Genomic DNA, 21,580 nt, shown 5'->3' on the forward strand with positions numbered 1-21,580 from the left:
TCTGTTAAAGTATATATTAGTAAAGGCAAATATTGGAGTTATTACATTTCATGCATGATATGTCAACAAAAATCTGTATACTAGAGTGTGTAAGGAGAAATTATGATATGATTATTATATTGGACAAGAAATATAGAATATAATTTTTAAGAGAGGGTAAAATACAAGTCACAGTATGGTATGTTTCAGAGTAAATCTGTGTAAATTATGTCTTTTATCCCCTAGTTGTCTGTAATCTACAGTTTCTAAATAGACCGCTGTTGCACCAATAACATGAGGGATTTCATCCACGTCCACTTTGCTCCAGCCCTCATTTTAATTTGCTCCCTGAGTGAGAGACAGGTGTTGAATCCATGTTATAAACCCTGGAACATGAGAGCGAAGCCTTAGATTATCTATCACAAGACAGCAGCAGGCTAGTCGTTCTACATAGATGAAGACGTCTGCAGTGGCAAACAGTAACACAACCAATTAACAACACAATCACAATCAACACAAAAGACCCTGACTCATTTATCTCTACCTCATCCCTCGCTCCAACTACCTCACCAGCCTTCACCTTTAGTTAAGCTGCTCCTCCCATCCGTACTTCTTGTCTACATTCTCGACGGGGGTAAATTGAGACATTTAACAAGGTTGTCTTGTTTATAGCCCTCATGTAGTGAAGACAATAATGTGCTATGTCTGAAGATGTTGAGGAAGGAAGGGAAAAGAGAAAAGCATAACTGGCGACAGAAGACAACAAGTAGGAAGCAAGAGGAAAATGGAGAGATTGAGAAGACGAGACACAGTGGGGGAGGGTAACAAAAACAGAGAAAGAGGCAGGTTGATCTGTAAGCTGCTGATAGATAAAGACAGACTCCTTCTCCCTGGGAGGTGCTGTTTGGTGAGAGTCCTGAGGTTGTTATAGAGGTGTCAGGTTTGGGTGCCCCTGACATAGCATTATCTAGAGTAAAGAATACCTGCTCCCCACTATGTGCAACTAGGTGTTTAAGGCTCGTGGTACACTCAAGTCTCTCCTCACAATAAAAGGAGACCAGAATAGACAGCAAAAAATACAAAGTAAGTACAACTTTTGTGATGATTCCTAAATTATTGGGTATGTCATAATTTCCATAACTGACACAGCTCTTCTCTACCATCCACCAGTGCTTACATCAACAAGGCCAGCGACTCGTCACAGCAGGTGATTCTCATCGAATCGCTACACTCCCCCGAGGGCTTGGCTGTCGACTGGGTCCACAAAAACATCTACTGGACCGACTCAGGCAACAAGAGCATCTCTGTCGCCACAGGAGACGGCCGGAAGAGAAAAGTGCTGATAGCCACTGAGCTGAGTGAGCCGCGGGCCATCGCAGTGGATCCACACCAAGGGTATGTGAGAGGAGTTTGATGGTGGAGGGAGTTTTGGACAGATGGACAAAGCATGAGAAGATGGCAAAGGAGTTGAGCGAAAGGGAAGGGCGGAGGGAGTGGGAGGGTGGCCGGACAAGCCTGTGGTCATCATTGTCAATCTCTGAATAGGGGAAAAGCCAGTGTTATAATAGAGAAAAATATGTTGTCTAAAATTAGGCTTAAAACATTTGTACTACGTCATACCAACACTATTTGTAGTGCTGCACAGCTTAACAATTATTTGGAGATACGACGTGACTCTTGTATGCTACTTTTCACAGCTCTACAAAGCTACAAAGCATGAAATACATGCAAATGCAGCCTAGCTTTCATGGACACACACATTTAAAAGTGGTCCAAGTTTCCAGCACCTGCTGTTCCAGTATCTACTTTCCTTTAGTGTCTCCAAGGCCTGTTTTAGAAGTAAAATTATTTGATTTTAGAGAGAAAATGAGATATTGTGTTATAAATTACAGTAGATTGAGTCACTACAGTCAGTTTTCTACTAAAAAATATTATGACATTGCACATGAAAACCTATTCACTGCTCCTGAAAAGGGGCTCTTTTCATCTTTTTTTACTGAATTATACCCGTCCATGTCTAACTGGTTGATGTATCTTTCCACAGGTTTATGTACTGGTCAGACTGGGGAGGTCAGGCCAAAATTGAGAAGTCTGGGTTGAATGGAGTGGACCGACAAGTTCTGGTGTCTGAACACATCGAGTGGCCCAATGGAATCACCCTTGGTAAGGAAAGACAGAAAACATGTATCTTTGAACATTCAAGGCTCATTGAAGAGAGCAGAGAAAACTATAAGATGATACAGAGACAGGAAAATCAATCAGCTCTGAAAGCAGTTTTTTATAAACCAAGTTATAATGCTGATATTGCTTTTGGAGAAAGAGAAAAAATGTTTGTAAATTCAACACGAAGAATGAGACAATAACAGAGAGATGGAGAGGGGGACAGAAACAAAGAGAGACAAACAGCAAGAGCTGAGAGAAGAAACCAGTCTAGGGGTGCTGCAACCCCTGAGTAGCTCTTATTGTTATAGCTCAGTTTGTGTCTGGCTCTCATCAATCAAGCCTGCGAACACAGGCCTCCGAATTAATAAGCCAGACGCTCTGTGTCGTCGATACCTCCCGTCATCCCTTTCAACTCCCTCCACGGCAATAGCCAATTTCTCTCAGCTGCCCTTGCCTGAGGAGAAAGAGAGCCACACAGTTACCATACTCTGTGGAATTGAAGTGTCACTACATCTGTATGAAAACAAATTATTTTTTAGAGTAAGGCGAATGAGAGAGTTGGCCAGACTTGCACTTTACTGCTTTGGAAGAAGGGGTGGAGTATTTTCCCTTGGTCATTGATTTCATACAGAGAAGCGAACAGAGCAGGTGATTGTTTGAGTCAGGAGAGGTGAAATTCTGAATGAAAATAAATCTGTGGTTTTTCTGTTCTTTTTTGTCATGAGGATGTTAAATCAGTTCCTTTTTAAGTTTACACAGCTGATTTGCTTATTATATACTATAGCATGTGAGCAAACTCTTTTGCTCACATGCTTTTTTAAAGTAGACATGTTTTGGACTTCCTTATCATATTAAAAGGTAAATAACAGTGTAGTTACTGCCATTATTGTGCCAATCTGGAATGTAACCTGAATTTATGTTAACAAAAACTTTCAAGTTTGTTTCACGTCACCTGAGGGTTAAACGGCTGAACTGATTGGCAAAAAGTAATTAAGCTTTAAAAAAAAACATACAGCAAGAACATTTTTTATTAACTTCAGATGCTAAATTAATGTTCATACTAATGACCATTTAAATGTTTAGGTTTTATATTTATATATATATATATATATATATATATATATATATATATATCTGTCCCTTGCTGTCATTTCTGATGCAATCTGTACACAAGTCAACCACAACATTATTTTTTGACCCATAGCAAGAGTATAAAAAAAATATGAAAAAGTCCTAAAGTAAACAGTATTGGGTACCGTTACATGGTGATAGAATTGTAACCAAAAAAAAAAAAGTGTTCCTTTAAAGTAAGTCCAGCAAGACTAATCAATTTGCTGAAGGGCACATATATTTTGCCCAGCAAAGAAGTCAACCGGCAGTATTACAATCTGTGTTTTCTCAGCGCAGGGCCTCAGTCGTCATGTCGAAGAAGATTGATGGTGTAGCTACTGGGCCATTACATTCATATACCTCTCACCCTAGGCCTTTTCTCTTGGAATGACCTCTCTCTCCATTTGTCTCCCTCTCCCTCCTTCTATTTGCTTTTCCTCCTTGGTTGTGTTCTCTCTCTTCCTCCTCTATCTTCTCAGACTTGTCTAACAGGCGTCTCTACTGGGTGGACTCCAAGCTGCACCTGCTGTCCAGTGTGGATCTGAATGGAGACAACCGCAAAGTGCTGCTGTCCTCCCATCACCACCTGGGACATCCCTTCGCCCTCACTGTGTTCGAGGTATCGTAGGATTGAGATTAAAATCCAGCCACAGAATCAGTCCAGCGCATACCAGATGTTTTTAGACTGATTTCCTTTCTTCAAGGTAGCTGTTGCTTTTATGTTGCTTTAGGTTCATGCCTGCACGTTGTAAAAAGCAAATCACAGAAACTCTTGACTCTCTCTTCTTCTTTATTAATAAGTGTTCTCTTAAGCAGCCAAATATAAATTCTTGGATAATGTAGGTTTGTAAGTACAGTCTAGCATTTTAGCACTTGAAATACAAATACAAGGTTTTTGCCTTCTAAAAATATATTGAAACCCAGTTCAGCTAGATATAAAGTATCTTAATCCAAGAAAATATCAGGCTAATAAAAGTAAAAAATACAACTAATTCGGGCATGAGGGTAAAATTTATTTCTAATAATAATTCGGGCATGAGGGTAAAATTTATTTCAAACCTGCTTGCTTGAACAGCACAATGAAGTGAGCACAATATTAAAAGAAAACATGGGAATGATAACCATGAAATACAGCATAAGTATATATTTATTTTCATTTGCTTTGGGACTTCGCAGTGTTTGTAGGAAGTCTCTACCTGAAAGGCAAACAAGATGCTAATGTCCTTATTTGACCTCCAAAGGTAGATACAGACAGAAAAATAGGTCTATCCTCACTTATCTCTGCCTCGTGGGTGACACTCTCATTTCTTGTTCGTTGATTCCCATCTTGGCAGTGTATTTCTAGATTTTCCATGAGCCAAATTATAGCATTGGACATGAGTTTTTGCTATTATGAACACCTCTAGTTATAAATAACACCATATTTGGCTAACTTACTTCAAACGTCAAAGATGGAGGACTGAAAATAATAATAATAATAATAATACATGCATGTTCTTGATGAATACTACATGTCATTAAGGGACACCTGTAGTGTTGCTTGTTAATGTAACAAGCATATACTGGTATTTTCAGTAATGGTACTGGTATACTAAGTAATGGCTGCTAAGAGAAGTGTGAGAGTTTAAGAAGTTGAGGAAGAGAGTCATATATGTCTGACAGAGATTGATTGGGAAGAAATGAGAGATTGAGATGTTTTTTAAATTACAGTAGCAAGACAAACCCAGAGAAGGAATGATCTCTTCAAGGGCTGGGGAGTGCAGAGTCAATCGATGAAACTAATTTGGGTGTATTTATTGAGGCAGGAGTGAGTCAGTCTATTAAAACCCATCAAGTATAGATGATGTGAAAGGTGCAAAAGAGAACCAGAGGAGAGCAGAGTGAAGATGAGGGGGTGAAAGAGGGAGGTGAAATGTGAACAGTAGGAAGTGCTTTCTCCATTCCTCTCTTTGCTGCACACACTGTGATGATGAGAAGCAAAGGGAAGAAGGCACATCCATCATGTCCAGCTGAGGGTGCGTGTGCGTGTGTGTGTGTGTGTGTGTGTGTGTGTGTGTGTGTGTGTGTGTGTGTGTGTTTGTAAAAAAAAAAAAAAAAGAAAACCAACGTTTCAGGGGGGCACTGAAAGTTAATCCCTGAAGATTAATAGCTCTCAGATCTTCTGATATTTGTTCTGTTCTGGTTATGATACAGACCAAATTAAAAATCCTTTAGCAGTGTAGCAGATTGTCCTGGTCCCAACAGACCAATAATGGGAAGTTTGTTTCTTTGGAGTTGCCTCGTTCGAGTTGTGAACTGAAACAATGAACCTTTTTTAAAACATTTAATTTAGTTTGTGTCTTATCTGGGAAAATAGCCTCAAGAGAGCATTTTTGGCTAATGGTTTGGGTCTGTGTTAAACTTCTTACTAGGCCAAGTTTAGCCCAGTTGTGTAATATGCTGTACTTTACACCAGATAATGGTGCAGCATTTATTGACATGAGGATGTTCATAAAAAGAATAATGGATCTATCACGTAGGCCAATTTTTACCCCTTCTGACTCAGTAGCACTTGGTGGTAATTACAAAACCATCGAAATAGCTGCGGCAATTCAAATGTAATGTATTTATGGAGAAATGTGATTAGTCAATTAGTTGATTGACAGAAAATTAATCGCAAACTATTTTGATAATCGATAAGTCGTTTTAGCCTTTTTTGAAGCAAAAACATCAAACCAATTCCTTGGTTCCAGCTTTTCAAATGTGAGGATTTTCTTTTGTCATATATGATAGTAAACTGAATACCTTTGGGTTTTGGACATTTGGTCAAATAAAACAAGCTATATTAATTACATCACCTTGGGCTGTAACAGGCATTTTTCTCTATTTTCTGACATAGACCAAACGATTATCAAGAAAGTAACTAACATTTATTATTAATCTACGCATTAAAAGTAAATGCGATTGCAAAAATAACACTTATGGAGTCATATATAAAACAATTGTGGGTAGTTATTGTGAATGGGGATTGTTGTGGGGACTGTGTCACTGTTATTTTAACCTGTCCCACACATTGTTTTACTTATCACATGCAGTCACATTTCATAATACATAAGCATAAAATTACCACTCAGAAGCATTCCTTTTCTATACAAACATACCCATACAATAGCTTATTTGAGCATGTGAGAGATATGAGGTTTCACAATTGTGAGTTTTAAAGTATGTATTATGGCCTGTACAGCCCCTCAAATTCCTGAGTGATACACAGTGAATGTTAAAGTGATTCCACTTGAGCATATCATCTGCAAACTTCAGATTGATACTGATGTACTAATGTTTCTTAACACTGCAGAAGAAAGACACGGGGCTCCTATATCAAAGTCTGACACGCCACCACCAAACACACATAAAAAGACACGCACATACAAACCCTTGCAGTCAGTGTCCACCCCCTGCCTACACACCAAGCCCAGAGGAAATGTAGATCGCAGAGGCATGCAGAGAGTAATGTTTTTCTCTTCCTCTTGTTTTAGTATCACTGCATTACTTTTTATCCCCTCTTTGTTTGACTAGAGGGGATAGAGGAGAAGATGAGATGAGTTTGGGAAGAAGCAGAGGGGGGGATGGTGATTGATTGAAAAAAACAATAGAAATAAACCCAGTCAGGAAGAAAGAAAATAATGGTGCTAAGGCACGTATTTGTCCTTTTGCCATGAACTCAACATCGCTTATTCTATTCGATTATACCTCTGCTCAGGTTGAAGGTGGCTATGTTGGCAATTACATGAGCTCACCAAACTTACAGGTGCAACAAAACTACAGTCACACCACAAGATGACACGTGCTCATCCACAAAAGCAAAATAGGTGGGGCCAGAAGCTTAGTGATGTAGTGACTACTCGCAGGGCTAGTTGGTGAACAGCAGTAGTCTGCGAGCTAACGGTTATCAACGGTTAACAATACGTTCACACAGTTTATTCAAAAGATGTATTTGTAGCATCAACTCCATAACTCTCATAACTGTCTGCAAACCATTGCTCTTTTGTGGAACAGTTTTTCCTCTGACAGAGGGGGTTAAATAAAAGTGAATGGTACAACACAGCTAAGCTATGATAACATCCTCTAGTTTGGACTCTTGGAAAAGTCTGACTGAGATAATAAAGAAATAGAGAGCAGAGTTGTCATAGATGGTAAACAGTGTGAACTTGTCAAAGTCAGCCAGAGCTGGTTAGTTCTCACACCAAAACAGAAAACACAATTAATCAGTCACACAGTGATCAATTAAATGAATGAGAGCTGAAGTGAATATTGATATTGGATCTTGTGTGACCACAGCTTTAACAGAATTGTGAGGAAAATGTCAGTCAAGCCCTATCTGTCCACACCCACAGTCCAGATAGGAAGTCTAATCGGCTAGAATAACTGGAAACACCTGTGTGGGTGTACCAGGCTTTAATACTCTTCTGCAGCTTAGTGGAGATTAACACGAAATGTCTCCTAACATCATTTGATTCCTACACAGATTTAACACCAAGCCTACATTATTTTTTCATAACTTGGGCTGATACAACAAAGAATATAACTCAAAGCCAAAAAATCAAAGGCTTCAAAAGTTGAGTGGGTTGGCTTTGTTTGAGCTTTCATTTGTGGTTCTCTGGCATAACATCTAAGTATGCAGGAGGCACCAAAAGATCATCAGGCAGATATGTCAGTCAAAAGGGCCCAGCATTTGTCATAAGGTTCTTCTGGGACAAAATCATGACAAAATCATCAAGGGCTGTTTTCCCCTTGACCTTTAGAAAGCCTTCATATCCATTTAGATGTAGTCTCATCCCCTTGACAGCCACAGACAGACACAGCTCTGACTGAAGTGATGCAGTGTCATGTGTTCTAGCCTATTCTTCAACACATTCATTTCATTTATTCATCTTGATTCTACAATGAAGAGCATTGACCTGCTCTGGTCTGCATTGCTGTTTGAAGCTTTCAAGGTGAGAAAAAGCGACAGATAAAGAGATTGACAGTGGAGAAATTGAAAGAGAAAAACAGAGGTAGAGACTGACACAGACCAAGAAAGACATCCACAGAGACAGAAAGGCAAAGGGAGAGATGGAATGATAGATTTGAGTATTGTTTTATCAACATGGCTGATATTTGTCTTTCACTGTTTCAGCACTACTGTCATATGAGTAAAGGTTATCTGAATCTGAGTGAGGGGGAGATGGACTGATAGATAGGTCAGTAAAAGATGGAGAAGGAGAAGGTGAGAGAAAGGTTAAGTCTGCTGATAACCCAGCTCAAATGGAGATCGTGGATTACAGCTACGACTGAACCACACAGATACACAAATACATACTTATATACACACACCCCTACATGCCTTTGCCCTTTAAAAAGACCAAACTGTAAACACAACCTCAGCCTAATGAAAAAAATTCATTCCATTCGAACCATCATTCCTCTTTCAGCTCTCTGTCTCACACTAATCTCTTGAATTGTCTCTTCACTGTTTTTTTAACCATCCTATGATATCAACGTCTTGGTGTTTTCTCCTTTTTTTCTTTCTTAATTGATGTGTGGATTAAGCAGTCTGCGGTTACCGTGGAAACCAAATGCGTAACCACTTGTGCAGCGTATCCTGTTATCCTGTAGTATCACTAAAGAGAATTGTGAGGAGGTGTTAGAGAAAGGAAGAGAAATCGAGAAAGAAGCAAATCTGAAAGTGATCTCACAGGTCAGGGCTTACAGTATTTATTCCTTTATTTCCGAGGAAACGGGCAACAGATTTTTTTACAACACTTTACACAAGGGACTTTTACAATAGGAAGAAACAGTAAGGTGTCAGTATATCTACCAGGCCAGTCGTCATCACGTCATGTTTCTGCCAGATTAGCACAGGTCCTTATACCTACTACATATGTCCTCCAAAAAGGACCCGTATGAGTGTTTTCTGTTACCACCCTGATGGTACCTGTATGGTTGATTTTAGGCAGCTAAAACTACTAGCTTAGCGATTCATAATCATTGTGAATGGGACCTGGCGTTGCAGCCTGGCATCACCCACTGAGCTATAGAGATTTAAAAGGCATCCAGCAGCACTACAGGGGAAAGTTGAGCTCAACTTTAGGCAAATGTCCTCTGGCACAATGCGAGTGGAAACAAGACGGGAGGCAGTCACGCTCGTTTTAATGCCCACAGAAACAGAAACACAAAGTTGTTTACTACTCAATTCCACAAGGCCCAAAAAGCATTTTTCCATACACAGTCATTGGAAAAAGAGCAGTTGTAAAACGGTGAATACATTTTTCTAGGGCTGGACCTGAATATTCAACTATTCCGATATTCGTTCTTTGGGTATTGAATTTTCAATTTGGGATTCGGATATTCGCACACACACCTACTGTCTCTTACTGCACAACGCTGCACACACACACACACCGGCTTGCCCTGCCCCGCCTCTTTCTGTTTCTCTCTCGCTGTATCATACAGGGACAGACACATACAGGCTATATGTATCTGCTCTGTTGACATTCTTTGTCAGCAGTATGTTTTATAAAGTTGCCCAAAAAACACAACTCGCATTTTGGATTTTTTTCACCCGCGATTCCATTTTCACAACAGCAGGTGAGCCGCGTGTGGAGGAAGCTTGTTGTTAATATCGTAGCCTATCAAAACGATCGAAACCAATGTGGTACTGAATGACATCTACACCAACCAGGTGTGTTCGTTATGGAAAGCCATTTGCGCAAGTAAAGTCTTAGTGTTGTTGTTTAGACTACATTAAAATGCATGTTAACATAGAGTTTTGTAGTATTAACACAAAATATTTCTACACATTAACACAACAAAACCTGATGCTTTAATGTCACTTTTCTGGTCGTAGCCAATGAGGGACATGCATTTTAAATCTCTTAAGATGTTACTTACGCAAATGGCTTTCCATATTTCACTGTTGCTTTACCTGGTCCGTGCTTGTAAAATATCCACCATGTCCGCGTAATACCAGAGAATGTCTGTCTCTCTCTCTGTGTTTTTATGCAGAGCATGTGAGGTTGTCAGTATACCTGAATGGGAGGGGAAGAGCGAGGGGAGATTTTCCACTAGTTGATCGATGACGGATGGCGTCGGTTTCTCGGAGGGATAAAAATGAAAATATAAACTCATGCTCAACCACCGCCAACCCAAAAGATGCCAAACCTCTTCTGTCTAATTAAATTTGTTAAATAGAAATAATAATTCAAATGAGTCTTAATTACAACAAATACTGGTTGGAAACAAACTTTAATTCAGTGTGTTGTGTTCAGCTACCTCAAGCTGCTTGGTAAAACTCTAGACGAGAAGATGTTCCCCTTTTCACAATCTCAGTAGTAGCAAAATCACTTCCTCTATCTCATCTTGATTATTGCTCAGCTTTTTGGTTTAAAATTAGCCAAGAAATATCCATCCCAGCTCAAATGGTACAAAACAATCAATACTTGGCCTAGATGAAAAATAAGTTTAAGACCTAACATAGACACTTTGTATACCAGTCTGTTATGGCAACGAATGACTGGCATGTATACTGCTTTATAAGGTGTTAAATTGTCAGTCAGATATTATTTTTGTCCTTTTTTATTTTTATTTTATTTTATTCTTTCATGTTTATGAATTAAGGAGGGTGAGTGGTTAGGCAGTTAGAATGTATGTATGTAATTTTTTACTCTCTCTCTCTTTTTCTACCCAGGATCGCATATATTGGACAGACTTGGAGGACGAAGCAATATACAGTGCCAACCGACTGACGGGACATGATGTGGCAAAGGTGGCAGAGAACCTCAACAACCCCCTGGACCTTGTGGTGTTTCATGAACAGAGGCAACCCAAGGGTAAAGATGCTGAGTAACTAATCAACTATGATATGAAATGGGCATTTTTGGTGCTTTTTTGTTTCTAGGGTGGTATGGCAAAAGCAGCCACAGCAAACTGATTGGATGAGGAGCTACAGGTGACGGGCTTGCATTGCAAATTGGGCATCATGGGTTCTGATCATGGTTGCTCCATGTACTATTCCCATAGGTACATGGAGTTTGGAGACCTGACATAATTCCCAGCATAGCTCAACCCAACTTCACCCTGTGCAGAGGTCGAATCAGACAGAATAAGTTAAAACACCCGTGTCAGTCTTTTTCAAATGTTTGCTTAGTGTTGGTCAGTTGGGTGTAATGATTACTTGATTTAGTGCAGACCCAAACAACAAACTATATAAAAAAATGATTTCAACATCACACTCACTGGTCACAAAGCCTTGAATTATCCATTTATAGACCAAATGATCCACTTATTAAAATTGTCTGAAACATAAACAAAGAACCTGATGTGTGTCATTAGTTTGATGTGTGTGCTGTGCATGTCAAATGATGTGCTGTGATGTAGGATTTTTCCCAGGATGGATGCTTTCCCAGGTGCGCAAACAAACACCTGTGTGCGTAAGTTCTAGTTATCGTGTCTGTGTGTGTACAGTGTGTACAAGCAATTTGCTTGTGTGATTCTGTGTTTTCATGCTTTGTTTTCTCCCATCACTCAGAGCTCAAAGCAGTCTTGACTGAGTGCCAGTAGGGAGCTAATTGTATTCTCTCATTAATAACTCAAGAGTTCTGCTCAAAGAGATATCACAGAATTAAGCTTGTTTTTTCCAAAATGCCAACAAAAGCAAGATATAAAACAACCAGGCTTTACTAGGCAGAATGAAGACATGCTGAATGAACTCTAGCTGCCCTGTGAAGATAGTAGTATTACTGATAAGTGAAATAGTTGATAAAGTGTGACCTTGAGTGAAGCAATTTGCAAGGTCATTGCACTCTTCCCTTTGTTTTATCTTGCTTTCTTGCTTTTCATATAATTTTTTTCCTGTCAGAAAATACACTAACCTAAACAAAACCCAAAAGGGAAGATCATTACTTAATGATTGGTTGCCACAATACACCTCCGCACATTCAAATATGGCTCCAACCAGTTCAACATGTCCTCAAAAGAACCTCTCTCCCTATCCTGTCTTTGTTGTGTCTTTTTTATTATTTATCTATTTATTTTTTGTCCATCCAGCTTTGAAGCCTAAGTTCTATGTTTTAGTTCTTATTCTAGACCTAGAAGAGGAGGAGGGGACACTAGAGCGATTGCAACTTCAGAACAACATTATTGTGCAAGATTTTATCTCATTCTCTCTCCTGTCTTTTACTACCTTTTCCTCTGCTGTCTGTCCTTATATCCTTCCTTCTCATCTTATTCAAATTATTTTCCTATTGCCTCCTTTTCTCTCCCTTTCGGTTCTTTGATTTCTTTCCTCTCCACGCGTCTCCTCTCCTATTCCACCCTTCTGCCCCTTTCATGCCCAAGCGTAGAATTTAAATGTGTTGTCATAATGTGTCATAGTATTTCAAAGACTTGCTTTTTCCCAAAAAGCTTCATTTCTTCTTAACATGGAAAGCAGGTATTGAAGATATTTGGAGCTCTGAAGAATTTAATTTAGACAGCTGTTCATATTACACGCTTGTTATGCTGAGATACTGTACACCAAGGACAAATGTATTCCCAGCTTATTAAAATCTCACTGTGCGTAGTGAGTGATATTGCTGCTTCCCATGACAGCTGATGATTCCTCTGATGTGTTTGCTCTCTACTGCGCACAAGTCAGGAGGCAGAACCGACCTGACCTAATTCTGGTGCTTCCCCACATGATAAGAGTAGCAATATTTTTCCATGAGTCTTAGTCTTGGGTTAGGAAACTACATGTAAATGTTTCATTTGAGTGCAGAGATTAAAAACAGAAAGTTTAGACACCCCTGCCTTAACCTTAGCATCTCTTCACTGGGCTGGAAAAAAGGTCGTAGAATAAATATAGGTCCCTAAATAACACTGTAAAAGTTGGTCTCGCCATACTCGTTGTTTTGCAGTATGGTACACAATAAGGTTATAGGTAGTAAGTAGTACAAGTATTTTGGCTGATTATATACTGTCCACTACAACTCTGATTTGAGCTAAAAATGTTCAAGACCCTCTGCTCTGACTTAGTGTTTTTAAATTTTGGGTCCAGTTATAGCCCTACAAGCACACCACATTAATGTTGTACAGTCTAAATTGATCATTTTCAAAAGTCTTTAAATGTGACAAGTGTAATGTCCAAAAACAAAATGGGGAAAAAAAAGATTATTAAGCAATTACAATTGCAATTACATTGTTTTGCTAAGTCACTTACTTGTGTTCTGCTCTTGAATTTACTTTTGTAGTCATTTTTGTACAGGGGTTTCGATTTTTTTCTTTGTGGTTTTCATAAAAAATAAAAAATTGTCCATACCAGTACCAGCACTTTGATGCTTTTGAAGCTCACTGAGACCCAAAACTGGGGCTTTGTCTTCAATTCTTAAAAGCCTTTTCCTCTTAAATATTCTGGTCTACAGCACATGTAAAGCTCTGTGCTCAACACCCTGGCACTGACATGAGATTTCAATTTACAGAACATTTGGGGAAAGCACCAGATATTTATAAATGTTATTATTGAAAGTTTATAAATCGTGGTTTTTAATATGCAGTTTTCAATGGAGATGCAAGGCTTCAAAATATGTAAAGCAAAATAATCTTTTATTTCATTTATTTATAAGGGAAAATGTACAAACTCATGTTTGCCCAAACCCTTTTTAATCCACTTCTGCTTGTGTCCCCCAAGCCCCAGATACGTGTAACATGGGGAGTCTGCCCAACGGTGGCTGTGAATACCTCTGTCTGAAGGCCCCCCAGATCACAGACCACTCTCCCAAGTACACCTGTGCCTGCCCTGATGGCATGGAGCTGGGACCAGACATGAGGCGCTGTGCTATAGGTAAGTCGGTCACACTCTGAATCAATAAATCACAGAGTCCAGGAGCACACTTAATTAGAGAGATTATGCTGAGGAATGTCACATGAAGTCTACATCGCTAATCACAGTGACATGATGGAGTGCAAGGCCATAAGGATATTAAACTGGTTTCACTCTCTCAACTCTGCTAAAAGGAGTCCACCTCATAATTAACTATTTAATATACATATCTTTAAATAAATGTTCCACTTTAAACTATTCAGTATTTTGGCGGTATCCGAACATATGCATGGATGGCTATGAGAAACATTTCCCATGCCATTATAGGCTGAAGGAAATACTAATAGGTTATTTTTCGGTCGCGTATGGCTTGGATTTTGGTCTGTCATGTCAAATTTGATTTAGGTTCTTCTCTCACCACAGCTAGACCAAGACCAACTCATTTCTTTATAGGTTTCAGTGCAAGAGTTGTAGCTTCCCATACTGGTATTCCTACGTGTGCCTTCCACCACCAAAGTGTAACATTTGACGAGAACCACTGAATCTATTTAAAATTGTCAGTAAAATATATACAGTAAATTCTAAATATGTTAAATATAAATATGAAAAGTAAATTCTTGCTAGTGGGGAATTTGTCCACTCTTACACAGAACAAGGCTTTTATAGTCATACCCATTCATATTTGTCTCAAATCATAACAAAATAGCCTATTGACTATTGCAGCTTTTATCCAAATCCAGCATTTGCTAGTATCAGCCTTAAACAATGCAAAATATTAAAATCTTATTGTTTTAATTATGATTGATTCAATAGCCAGCTCCTTCAGAGAATTTGATACCTGTGCTTACTGTAACACTATCTTGGGAAGTGGGTCAGGAATTCTCCCAGCTTACCCATGTTCCCAGCACACCTCCATTATTTCACTGACCTTATTTCACCGCTCAGCCAGTCCCCAGCTTCTGCAGTCACCGCATTTCATATTTGTTAAGTTGTTATCCTTAATAAACCTAGTCTGTTTTGCAATTCATGTTTTCACAGGTGAGGAGAAAAGAGCTGACACAGAGAAAAGGGAGAAAGAGAGATGATGATGTATGTAGGCTACCATTCAGAGAATCCCTCTGAGAAAGGACGAGAGAGGGAACATGGCTGTTGAGCGTGCACACACACACACAGAGAGAGAGAGAGAACATTTGCACAATTTTTGTAGTTCCTAATGCAGTACAAGTATTTCTGCTGAGCACTTATTAAGGCTTGATAAAATAGCCTCTTACATTATGTTCCTCTTGCTCTCTGCTTTATGTCTCTGTCTATTTTGGAGCAAAGCCTTGTATTATTTGGAAATCCCCAATCAAATCACTGTTTTTTATACTGTCATTTGGTTGTCTGATAACACAAACAGAATGGTATATCAATGGTGACCTGTGAATATGTGTTAATATGCAATATTGATACACAAAAAAGAGGCCAGTTAGCTTGAGCTAGATCCTCTATATACATTATATCTGTTGCATTGTTTCTCCTTATGTTACAATGTTTATCATTAGTTAAATAATCAAACAAAACGATGACTGTCAGAAAAGGTGGTAAAAGTGATAGCTGATATACCCTTCTAAGATGAAGCAGAGGTTTATTAGCCATGTTAGCCATCATTTCAGTATTGAAAACTTGGGCAGGGCAATAATTCACTATTATTTTTAATTGATTTTCAACGGAATCACGCGATACAATATTGTTATTATTCTAAAAAGACTATTATCCAAATGAATGATTCTAGACATAACAAATTACCTTACAGTATATATGATTTTGCATACAGGGTTATTTTTAACTGTATCACCCAGCTCTATTTAAAATTCTGGGGAGCGTAGTCTTTTCATTTCCCATTACATGTTGTATATTGATGCACACAGCCAAATTATTACAAATCTTGTCGATATACTTGCCAGCTGTTAGAATCTTCAAGGAAAATCCCAAGTGCTAATGATTATTGTCCTGTTTCTCTTGTGCAGTTCGACCCAGAACAACCACAACAGCTGCTCCAACCACTACCACCACAACAACTCCCACCACGATATCTACAACAAGCATTACAACAACTAGCGTAACTGTTACCACCACCACGACTCCCCCTACCACCACGACCACAAGCACCACTACCACCTCTGCTGCTACAACACTCAGGCCCACAACCAGACGCCTGATGACACCAGCCCCTCCTCAGACCCCCAGGAGCACCTCTACAGAGCAGCCTCGGACCCCCGCTGGCACGAGTACAGAGACGACCAGTTTCAGCAGCACAAGTCAGACGTCCACTTCCACACACACACCCCTATTGAGCCCAGTGGCCCCCAACAGCATTCAGAGAGAGAGCAACGCCAACCTCTCCCACAGAGGTAAGGATCATGGTGAGCAGGATTGTTTATAGGAATGTGAGTTTGTGGGAAGTGAGTGTATGCATACTGTGTGTGTTCTTCTGTGAGTGTAATGCTTCATGCCATCACTACCGCTACCACCTACGATTAAAGCAGCAGGGAGTTGAAAACCACTACTTACATCAGTTTCCCGCCTCTCTTTGGCTTCTCTTCCCCTTCGTCTCTTTGTTTGACCATCTGTCTATGTACTGTATGTCCTCTTTCCCTCTCTGCTGTTCTCTCTTGCACGCACACACACATACACACACACACACTAGTGTATCTCTCGGTCTGCTTGTTGTCGGTCCCTCATGAGCAGCGTGTAACAGAGCTGTCAGAGCTAACAAACGACAGTCCCCTCCATTCTCACCTGCCACCTCTCATCACTCAACCTCACTTTCTGACAGCCTCTCTCGCTCTCTTTGTCTTTCTCGCTCTCTCCCTCTCCTCCTCTCTTTCACTCTCGCTCTCTAAAACTGGCACTATTCTCCATTCTCACACCAATCAAGCTTTACTGGCGCAGAAGAAAAATACTGCTTTACAGTTTTTTGCCTAGACAAACAATGACAGCAAAATATAACAGCAGTAACAATGGTTTACAAAGCCACTAAGGCTTAAATTGTATTTGGAAGCGGAGAAGAATCCTTGATAGCACCGCAAAGCAAAATTGATAAACCACTGTGCTGCACACCACATGCTTGGGTGTGATTTTGTTGCAGAAATCAGTGTTTTCAGCTTTCTGTTTGAATTTTTGTGGTCTTTGCTACATAAAGACATTAACATGAGATAGTGTAACTGTCAAACTGCCAAGGCAGCTATTGTCCTCAAGTAATTTGTTCCTTATAACAGCAGAAAGATAACAAAAATCCTCTAAGTTGCTTTTTTAAGTACTGACGCTTGATATTAAGAGTTGTGCATGTGTGCATTTTTTTTTTTGTATGTTCTACTAGCTCCAATGCCAATGCATCATCCTTTTCAGACCAAAGCAGGAGAGTAAAACAATGTCTAAAAATTGACTGATTCATGCAATTACTTACACACTTTAGAGGAACTTTAGATCATTTTTGATGCTTGAATGACACAGCCTACAGCTCAGTAGATAATAAAAGATGGAACAGAAAAAGTGGAGGGAAGTTTTAAAAAAAATTGTTTGCAAGTGAGAAAGACTGCAAGCTGCTGTACTGTGTTTGAACTCAGATTTTACAATATTGCATTTACATCAGAGACATTTCTCGTTATATTGAGAAACCAGGAGAGCAAGGACTGAGGTTGAAAAAGCTATGCAGAGGGAAAGGAGAAAGGAAGGATGATTAAAGTGGATGTGAGAGTTGGAGGAAAAGGAAGAATTAGAGACATAGGGAGGGCAGGGAAATGAATGAGAAAAAGAGCGAGGAGTAAAACTAGGGATTGGTAAATGAAAAGGTACAGTAAGAGACAATAAAGAGGCTATAGAGGAAAAAGAATGAACAGAGCACAAAAAGGAACATGACAGTCCAGCACTTGAACAGGGAGGACGGGAGTTATAAAAGGACACACTGTTGGGAGGGAAAACAGCATTTACAAGGATAAGATGGGCTGCAAAAGAGGCAGGAGAGAAAATGATTTTCTGGGAATTAAACAGAATGGCTGCTACAGCTAGTTTCATCACTTTGGGGGCCAGGGTTTTTCAGAGTTACTAAGAAGCAAGAACATGTTTCCTCTAGTCTCTGAAGTTGTCAGCCTCCTCACCACAACACAAGTGCTCCAGATGAGAGGAGGAGCAGACACGGATGAGAAAATGGGGCATGAACAAGACGTGTCTCCAAACCCACGGGCCATGTGTTATAATTTTCAACTCAGTGCACACTGTCAAGTTTGCCGGCATCACCTGTTACACATGTGTGGCACTGTGGCTGACAAGGTGGAGTGAGGAAGAACCAGGAGTTTCAGGAATAAAAGATAAACCACAGCTGGTACACAAAGCTCATATGCATCTATGCTCAAATTTGAACCTTCACTCTTGAAGCTAGTAAGTATTCATCAATCTTTCCACAACATTAGACAAGACTAGAAACTGTTGTCTTGCTGTAAAAGGATAGTTACACAATTTGTCTTAAAACAATAGTCTGGTGCCCATATGAACATTGAAACAGGTTTAGCTTGCTGTAATCATTCCTCCTGTCATACTGGCCCTTAAGAGATCGCTTTCAATTTAAGTGATGGGGGACAAAATGCACAGTTCTCATTCTGTGCAAAAGTGCATTCCAAACAACTACACAAGTCAATATGAGGCTTCAGCAGTCTGAATTTCTAGTGAGTGTCTTTCAAAGTATATAGTTGTTTTTTTTTTATTAAATCAAATTCCCTGTTTGTGTTACAATCCCTCCACCGAAGCTCAGACTGAAAACACTGTCTGTAGATACAAAAAGAGGGAATTCTCTTGGGAAGACTGTAACTTTGGAAGATACACACTTAATTTGATAAACTCAGACTGCTGAAGCTTCATATTAGCTTCAGATAAACTTTGGAATGCATTTTTGCACAGAACGAGGACTGTGGATTTTGTCCCCCATCACTTACATTTTAAGCATGTGGATTTTTTAATGGCCAGTTTGAACAAGAGTAATGATTACAGCAAGCAAACACTGTTTCAATGCATATATGGGCATTTGAGTGGCATGTATTGTTTTAAGTCAGACTTGAAGAAATGAGGCCACCCTAACTGTAAGGATGTTGTGCTTTCAAATTGATTTTCCCTTTGATGGCTATTCATTTTCGAAGGCAAACAGGACATTTGAAATGAAATACATTTGCAAGACATTCACGGCCATACAAATCTTCTATTAAGGCATGGCTGACAGTGCATGCAGTTAATATTAGTATTCCTACATGTTGACTTTAATATAATTTACTGTATATACTGTAGATAACCTACACACTATGATAGGATTATATTTAAAAGAGCCAAATATAGGGATATAAATAGGGAGGTTTTCATAGAGGCATACAGCAATTTCTTTTTGAACTTAAAATTCCTCCAGTAACAATAGTCTTAATGAAATTGAGCCTTTTTTTCTTCCTCTTTCTCACTTTCTCTCTCTCTTTGCCTTCACTTTCCAGGGCTGCTTCTTTCAAAACTGCTGCTTTAATAAGATTCTATTAATCCGCTTTTTAGAGTCTTAGGACCCATTGGACATCACTCATACTTTAAGAAAAGCCAAATTCACTTCTGCTGACTCAGCACTCGGACGCTTCACTGCTCAGTCTGAAGTCGTATCACCTGCTGTGCCTCTTTGTTACAGCAAGTTTTTGTCTGTGTGCGTGTGTGTGTGTGTGTGTGTATGCATTTCTCGAAAGGCAGTTTATCCTCCTATATGATTGTATTTCTTAATTGTATGTCCCATCCGTTACCTCCCATCTGTGCCTTTTCGGTGCATACAACTACACAGAGTCTCTTTCTAGAATGAGCCAGCATCAGTATGCAGGGCCAGCGCTGTGATCTCCTCTGTTAATCTTCCTCACTAGACTTCATAATAGCCATCTGATCACACTTCAGCTAATGGCTAGCCTGCTGCTAATAGGAGGGTTGGGAGCAGGATTAATGTCAAGCTCCACACCAACCTGTTGGGGTGAGAGTTGAAGGGGAATATGGATACAAAGCATGTCTAGAATAAATGTACACTGCATAGCATTGTGACACAATATGAAGACAAAAAGAATGACTTGCAACACAAGGTCATGTGTTTAAATTCACTCTCAGGGTCACCTTGATTATCCACCATGTTTCAAACCTCCATTAGAAGTTGTATTGCTTCAAAATCATTTGTTTTTTAATTGCATTAGTACAAATTCTGATGCATTACTTCCTGGAATTGCATTTGTCTCCTGTTGTATTAAAACGCATCTCATTGCATTTATATGGCATCCTGCTATGATTCATCCACATTTAATTTACACATGCTGTGAAAAAAAGTCAGCAGTCCAAAGTGAAATCAAATGGATTCTCTGCCTGTATATTATGCAAATAAGATTTTCTAGCAAGGCCTTTGGGGAGAGTGTTTTGTAACAAATCTTTTTGCTTAGTTTTATTTTTCATTCCCTTTTTCTTTCTCTCTTTCTGTTCATCTCAGCTGCAAGTGATCACTACCTCATAGGTAACAACATCACAGTAGCTGTTCTGGGGATAGTCATTCCTATCGGTGAGTACTCTTGACTTTCTCGCTGTGTTGCCTTTGCTTTCTGTCCGCCTGCTTCTCCCTCCTTGCTTCTTCGTCTCTGCTTGTCGCTCAAGTCCTGCATGTTGTGTACGGATGTGGTATTTTATGTGTCTGGTGTGTGTACTTGCATGTGTGAGTGACTGGGTTTCAGAGTGTTTGTACTCCCACCTGACTGATTAAAATTTATATATTTTAGATTTAACAATAACAATTTGTGTCTTTTGAACATGCAAGTCCTATGTCAGCCTCAGCAGTGATGTTTGAGCACAAAATAATAGTTTAGTAATTGAGAAAATTTACTGAACTGGGGTATTATCCAACAATAGCCTCCTGGCCTACGGCTAGAAAAAGCCATTATGGGCCAGTAAGCTCATCAGTCAGTGATGGCCAGGCCTTTGCAATGTGCACATTATGTCATTATTAATGAGATTTGAGCACATGGGAAATTCAATTCATTTTTTTGTCATCACATTTGACCAGCTGTTATAACATTAAGCTCATGTTCCCACTCTGATCATACAGTATTGCTCACACTGCAATCAATCCAGTGCTCTGACCTATTTCTCTGACCCAGTGGGCTATGAGTAGATTACACATTTGTTGGAATCAGATTTTGAATATGAGGAAATATCAAAGCACTGAAAAGAGGCTTAATGAGATTAAATTGTGTTTTGGGTTTGAAGCAATTTTGGGACCTGGGAAATAACATTATTGTTAGTACAGGGGGAAAAAAACACTATTACTACCATACAACTAATATAAAGTAGGCATATAAAGAGAATGCAAGTTCTTACAATCAAACCATCTTAGTAGTTAAGTTAAGCTATAGTATTAGCTTTGATTAAATCAAATTTCATGGAAATATTTAATACTTTCATGTATAACTTAACTGAGAAATCAGCTGAATG

At 39.3% G+C, this 21,580-nt stretch overlaps 1 protein-coding gene across 7 annotated transcripts in view; it reads left to right on the plus strand.

Annotated features, from left to right (window-relative positions):
* The window catches only part of lrp8 (low density lipoprotein receptor-related protein 8, apolipoprotein e receptor), a 179,235-nt gene that overhangs the window by 146,738 nt on the left and 10,917 nt on the right, over positions 1 to 21,580 (plus strand). For 4 of the 7 annotated variants that reach the window (XM_044199272.1, XM_044199274.1, XM_044199276.1 and 1 more), the window contains exons 11-17: positions 1,150 to 1,374; positions 2,024 to 2,142; positions 3,732 to 3,871; positions 10,958 to 11,099; positions 13,934 to 14,086; positions 16,075 to 16,470; positions 20,586 to 20,654. In XM_044199272.1, coding sequence (XP_044055207.1) covers positions 1,150 to 1,374; positions 2,024 to 2,142; positions 3,732 to 3,871; positions 10,958 to 11,099; positions 13,934 to 14,086; positions 16,075 to 16,470; positions 20,586 to 20,654 — 1,244 coding nt within the window. Of the gene's footprint in view, positions 1 to 1,149; positions 1,375 to 2,023; positions 2,143 to 3,731; positions 3,872 to 10,957; positions 11,100 to 13,933; positions 14,087 to 15,103; positions 15,155 to 16,074; positions 16,471 to 20,585; positions 20,655 to 21,580 lie in introns of those variants that run through there. The other 3 variants (XM_044199273.1, XM_044199275.1, XM_044199278.1) reach the window with 2 other exon arrangements.

The sequence above is a fragment of the Siniperca chuatsi genome, linkage group LG6, assembly GCF_020085105.1.
Source record: "Siniperca chuatsi isolate FFG_IHB_CAS linkage group LG6, ASM2008510v1, whole genome shotgun sequence".
NCBI lineage: Eukaryota > Metazoa > Chordata > Actinopteri > Centrarchiformes > Sinipercidae > Siniperca > Siniperca chuatsi.